Source organism: Lycium barbarum, chromosome 12 (assembly GCF_019175385.1).
Source record: "Lycium barbarum isolate Lr01 chromosome 12, ASM1917538v2, whole genome shotgun sequence".
In the NCBI taxonomy this organism is placed as follows: domain Eukaryota; kingdom Viridiplantae; phylum Streptophyta; class Magnoliopsida; order Solanales; family Solanaceae; genus Lycium; species Lycium barbarum.
Genome location: NC_083348.1, coordinates 81,524,469 through 81,530,733, shown reverse-complemented (window position 1 = coordinate 81,530,733; position 6,265 = coordinate 81,524,469). Strand labels below are relative to the sequence as shown.

At 39.6% G+C, this 6,265-nt stretch overlaps 1 protein-coding gene across 2 annotated transcripts; it reads left to right on the top strand.

Annotated features, from left to right (window-relative positions):
• Window positions 1-527: 527 nt before the first annotated feature.
• Window positions 528-6,022, top strand: LOC132622631 (probable phosphoribosylformylglycinamidine synthase, chloroplastic/mitochondrial). Of its 2 annotated transcripts, none has more exons than XM_060337269.1 (4): window positions 528-683; window positions 1,105-1,161; window positions 1,251-5,439; window positions 5,527-6,022. In XM_060337269.1, the coding sequence occupies exons 2-3, from the start codon at window positions 1,117-1,119 to the stop codon at window positions 5,436-5,438; spliced, it is 4,233 nt and encodes a 1,410-aa protein (XP_060193252.1). In that variant the 5' UTR covers window positions 528-683; window positions 1,105-1,116; the 3' UTR covers window position 5,439; window positions 5,527-6,022. The 2 variants fall into 2 exon arrangements, with proteins under 2 accessions (XP_060193252.1, XP_060193253.1); XM_060337270.1 differs by having other exon boundaries at window positions 532-683; window positions 1,108-1,161.
• Window positions 6,023-6,265: the final 243 nt, after the last annotated feature.

The following is a 6,265-nucleotide window of genomic DNA, read 5'->3' as shown; positions in this document are numbered from 1 at the left end:
TAAAAAATACCTATCTATTTATGACCTTACAAAATCTATCTGTCCCTGCATTTAAGTCGTATCTACCATATTTTCACAATTAAAGCAGTTTTTTCTATAAAGTGAAGATTATTCGTATAATGTGAGAAAGTTATATTAAAGAATAGCTAGTTACTACATTTGTTTTTTTTCTTGCACGGATAAATTTTTGTATTGTAATTTGAATTGTAATAGCTAGTAAGTGTGTTATTAACAATTGTTATTAAAATATCATGTTTTGCATAATTTGATATTAACAAGTACGTATGTTTTGTATGATTGAATATTCTTGATAGTTTTTAAAACTTATAAATATAAGTAATATTTCATGTTTTTCAAAACAAAAAAAATGAAATAGTATATTTTAAAAATTATGACCAGACTCAATTTCAAAACTTAAAAAACTTGGCCCAAATCTAACATTTTCAAAAAAAAAAAAAATATGCATGGCCAAACGCTAGCTTAGAATAAAATAAATAATAAAAGTACAAAGAAAATAAAAAATAAAAAGGGAATAGTATCTCACTAGTAGGGTTTTGGTCCAAAAGCCCAAGCACTATCACTGGTCTTGCTCCTCCCACCATTTAAATTTATGTCTTTCTTCCCTTTTAGCCTATCAATTTGCCAAGAATTTTAGCTGGTTTTGCAGAAGCCATAACTTAAAGGTATTCTCTTTCTATAAAAATTGAATCTTTTTGTTTTATGCTGAAAATTTGTAGAGAAAGATCGAATTTTTATTTCAAGCTTTGATTTTTTTTGCATGTAAAACTGATTATAGCTTAATTTTTATGCTAAAAAAGCATTTGGGTGTATTTGTTTTTTGAAAAAGAGACAAAAACTGGGGTAAAAGCAACTCCTTTGTAGCAAGAAGTGTTCTTGAGTGGCGTATTTAAGTTAAATTTTCTTGGGTTCTTGAGTTTTTTCTTTAGCTTATATATTCTGTTAATTTGTGAGAAGTTGAGATTGTTTCTTTGCCCCAAAAATCTATCTTGTTAACTGGTTCTTGTTTCTTTTTGATTGCTATTGTTGGCTGTGGTACTTTGTTTATCTGAAAGATCATTTATTTCTTGTTATTCATTGAAACAGCAGGTTTTGGCAATGGCTACCTCTGCTTGGGACATTACTGCTACAGAGTTCTTACAAGTATGATCATTACATGATTTTTGTTTTCAAGAAATGTTCTGTTTAACGATGTTGAGAAAATTGTTAACTCTGGTTATTTTGTATTGCAGGGTTTCCATAGACAAAAGCTAGCATTGCCTAGACATTCTAGTAAGCAGACTAATCTTTTGCTTTGGGGTACACTTCCAAGACAGACCCCTGTTAGGTGTTCACATAAAAATTTGAGACTCAGGCCCCATATTCCGGCGAAGACTAGAGCTGTGGTTTCGGGAAATGTCAGTAGCTTGGTGGATGAAGATTCAGGCAAAGTTCAGGAGATTGCTGAAAAGGTGATACATTTATATCGTGTTCCGTTTCTTCAGGACAGTGCCACAGCTGAGCTTCTCAAGTTGGTTCAGACAAAGATCTCTAATCAAATAATTGGTTTGAAAACTGAACAATGCTTCAACATTGGACTCAAATCAGATCTTTCAAGTGATAAATTTTCTGTGCTTAAATGGGTTTTAGGAGAAACGTATGAACCTGAGAGCTTGGGAAGTGAGAGTTTCCTTGAGAAGGAGAAGAGGGAACTTCGAGATGCATATATCATTGAAGTTGGTCCACGTTTATCTTTCACTACGGCGTGGTCTGCTAATGCAGTTTCGATTTTCCAAGCATGCGGGTTAACAGAGATAAATAGAATGGAGCGCTCTAGGAGGTACTTCTTATATGTCAATGGGTCACTTCTAGATGGTCAGATTAACGAGTTTGCTTCAATGGTTCATGATCGAATGACGGAGTGTATTTATGTTGAGAAGCTTACTTCTTTTAAGACAAGCATAGTTCCAGAGGAGGTTCGATATATCCCCGTCATGGAAAGGGGTCGCAAGGCATTGGAGGAAATTAATGAGGAAATGGGCTTGGCCTTTGATGAGCAAGACTTGCAGTACTACACCAAACTTTTCAGAGATGACATTAAGAGAAACCCGACTAATGTAGAACTATTTGATATTGCTCAATCTAATAGTGAACACAGTAGGCACTGGTTCTTTACGGGGAACCTTGTTATAGATGGTCAACCTGTGGATAAGACTCTTATGCAGATTGTCAAAAGCACTTTGCTTGCAAATCCAAACAATTCAGTTATTGGATTCAAAGATAATTCCAGTGCTATCAAGGGGTTTCCAGTGAAGCAATTGCGACCTATTCAGCCTGGTTCGACATGCCCCTTGGACAGTGTTACCACTGACCTCGATGTCTTGTTTACAGCGGAAACCCATAATTTCCCTTGTGCTGTTGCACCTTATCCTGGTGCTGAGACAGGTGCAGGCGGCCGTATTCGGGATACACATGCTACTGGAAGGGGTTCTTTTGTTGTTGCATCTACATCTGGATATTGTGTTGGAAATCTTAATATTGAAGGGTCATATGCTCCTTGGGAAGATGCTTCTTTCACATACCCAGCAAATTTGGCATCACCGTTACAGATTCTTATTGATGCTAGTAATGGAGCATCAGACTATGGGAATAAATTTGGGGAGCCCATGATCCAGGGTTATACTCGAACTTTTGGAATGAGACTGCCAAGTGGTGAGAGGAGGGAATGGTTGAAGCCAATCATGTTTAGTGCTGGCATTGGGCAAATAGATCACCTTCACATAACAAAGGGAGAACCCGAGATTGGTATGTTGGTAGTTAAGATCGGAGGACCAGCATATCGTATTGGAATGGGAGGTGGTGCTGCATCCAGCATGGTCAGTGGACAGAATGATGCTGAGCTTGACTTCAACGCCGTGCAGCGTGGAGATGCTGAGATGGCGCAGAAGTTATATCGGGTTGTTCGTGCTTGCATTGAAATGGGTGACAGCAACCCCATCATAAGCATTCATGATCAGGGTGCTGGTGGAAATTGTAATGTCGTGAAGGAGATAATAGAGCCACAGGGTGCCAAAATTGATGTAAGGGCAATTGTAGTTGGTGATCACACAATGTCTGTTCTGGAAATTTGGGGTGCAGAATATCAGGAGCAAGATGCCATACTGGTGAAGCCTGAAAGTCGTGGTCTTTTGGAAGCTATCTGTTCAAGGGAAAGGCTTTCAATGGCTGTTCTTGGAACGATTGATGGTGGGGGACGTATTGTTCTGGTGGATAGTGTGGCAACTGAAAAATGCAAGTCTAGTGGACTGCCTCCTCCTCCACCTGCAGTGGATCTTGAGCTTGAGAAGGTGCTTGGTGATATGCCTAAAAAAACATTTGAATTCAGCCGCATGAATAATCTGCGTGAACCACTTGATATTGCTCCTGCAACAACAGTTTTAGATTCATTGAAGAGGGTCCTGAGGCTTCCTTCTGTTTGTTCGAAAAGGTTCTTGACCACTAAAGTTGACAGGTGTGTCACTGGCCTTGTGGCACAGCAACAAACTGTGGGTCCCTTACAGATTACTCTTGCTGATGTGGCTGTTATAGCTCAAACTTATACAGACTTGACTGGAGGTGCATGCTCAATAGGGGAGCAGCCGATAAAAGGTCTCTTGGATCCACGAGCAATGGCACGGCTGGCTGTCGGAGAAGCACTCACAAATCTTGTTTGGGCGAAAGTTACATCTCTTTCTGATGTTAAAGCAAGTGGGAATTGGATGTATGCAGCAAAGCTAGATGGTGAAGGAGCTGCAATGTATGATGCTGCTGTTGCTCTTTCTGAAGCTATGATTGAACTTGGGATTGCAATTGATGGGGGTAAAGATAGTCTTTCTATGGCAGCCCACTCATCGGAGGAAGTTGTTAAAGCTCCAGGGAATCTAGTCATCAGTACCTATGTGACGTGTCCTGATATAACAAAGACAGTTACTCCAGACTTGAAGCTTGGAGATGATGGCGTGCTGCTTCAGATTGACTTGGCCAGAGGAAAACGACGACTTGGTGGATCTGCTCTTGCACAGGTGTTTGATCAAATTGGGGATGAAAGTCCTGATTTGGATGATGTCTCTTATCTTAAAACTGTTTTTAATGAGGTTCAGAATTTAATTTCTGATGAGCTGATCTCTGCGGGTCATGATATCAGTGATGGGGGACTCATAGTGAATGCCCTTGAGATGGCATTCTCAGGGAACTGTGGCATTCGCTTGGATTTAACCTCTTCTGGGAATAATATACCCCAAATGCTTTTTGCGGAGGAGCTTGGCCTTCTCATTGAAGTTAGCAGGAAAAACACGGATTTAGTTCTGGAAAAGCTAAGCCATGGTGGTGTTTCTGCTCATATCATTGGTCAAGTTACTTCATCTCCGATAGTTGAATTGAAGGTTGATGGGGTTACACATTTGGATGAGGAAACTTCAGTGCTCAGGGATATGTGGGAAGAGACTAGCTTTCAACTGGAGAAGTTCCAAAGACTGGATTCGTGTGTAGAATTAGAAAAAGAAGGATTGAAAAATCGGTGTGAACCGTCCTGGAAACTATCTTTCACACCAACATTTACTGATGATAAGTATATGTCTGCCACTTCAAAGCCAAAGGTTGCAGTTATCCGGGAGGAAGGCAGCAATGGTGATAGAGAAATGTCTGCAGCTTTGTATGCTGCTGGATTTGAACCATGGGATGTTGCAATGTCAGACCTTCTCAATGGTGTCATCGCGTTGGATGAATTTAGAGGAATTGTGTTTGTCGGAGGTTTTAGTTATGCTGATGTACTTGATTCTGCCAAAGGCTGGGGAGCGTCCATTCGCTTTAACCAGCCTCTTTTGAACCAATTTCAGGAATTTTATAACCGTCCGGACACTTTCAGCCTCGGAGTTTGCAATGGGTGCCAACTTATGGCTCTATTGGGTTGGGTGCCTGGGCCCCAAGTGGGAGGTGTTTTGGGTGCCGGCGGGGACCCATCACAGCCGAGGTTTATACATAATGAGTCTGGAAGGTTTGAATGCCGCTTCACGAGTGTGACAATAGAAGAAACACCAGCCATAATGTTCAAAGGTATGGAAGGCAGTACATTGGGTGTGTGGGCTGCTCATGGTGAAGGAAGAGCTTATTTCCCTGATGAGAGTGTTTTCAATCATATTCTTGGGTCGAGTTTGGCGCCAGTGAAATATTGCGATGATGATGGCAGACCAACAGAAGTATATCCTTTCAATCCTAATGGTTCTCCCTTGGGCGTGGCTGCAATTTGTTCTCCAGATGGGAGACATCTTGCGATGATGCCTCATCCAGAACGCTGTTTCTTGATGTGGCAGTTCCCATGGTATCCTAAAGATTGGAATGTGGAAAAGAAAGGCCCGAGCCCCTGGTTGCGCATGTTCCAAAATGCCAGGGAGTGGTGCACATGAGGTAACTTTTTAATTAACTTCATGAACCCTTTCTGTCATCTTTCTATTAATGTTGGAAAATAAATTCATGTTATTATCAAATGAACAGATCTTCCAAAAATTCCAAAGGCGTGATATTCTGTTTGACAAACAAATAGTATCAGAGGCATAAAGCTGAGAGGAAGGTGCTGTTCGTTGTCACACAAGCGACACAGTTTTATTATCAGCACTAATCTCAGCAATTTGGTTGCAGATTCCATTGGACGAACTGATGAGTTTTTCAACATTCTTATCATGCCTTTAAACATTTTTAAGAATATACTTGATTCTGGTTCTAACGCCTAGAATTTTGATGAATCAAACTCTTAACTGAAAGTCTGAAACTACAAGCACAATTCCCTGATGAATCTTGCTTGTGCGAGAATATGAATTTCTTGAAATTAAAGAACTGGAAAGAGAGCTATGTGGTGGCTCCGAATACTTCTAGAAAATTACTCTATTACATTAGAAGTATGTGCGAAAATACTTCTTCTTATGTAGTCATTAAACGAATATGGCTTTGAGTGTTTTGCTGTGGACATTCTTGAAAAAGTTAATTTATTATACTTCTTGTGTGGTAATTTCTTAGGCTGTGACAACTAAGGGAGTAAGGGTGTATAATTATTAATTAATAACTATGCTGTGGTCTGATTTTATTTTGGAAAGAAATATGGTATCTCACTTGCTTTGCATAATAAATTGGAGGTATAGTAAAAGTTCATAATATGGGGATACAATTACCAAACTGATCAAATGTTCACTAGGTGTCAGCTTGTAAAATTATTAGAGTATTATTTATGTCATTTATC

Excerpts from the sequence above, each read along its gene's own strand:
- LOC132622631 (XM_060337269.1), top strand. The coding sequence starts at position 1,117 with ATGGCTACCTCTGCTTGGGACATTACTGCTACAGAGTTCTTACAA. Across the intron at positions 1,162-1,250 it reads CTGCTACAGAGTTCTTACAA|GGTTTCCATAGACAAAAGCT; the intron begins GTATGATCATTA and ends TTTGTATTGCAG.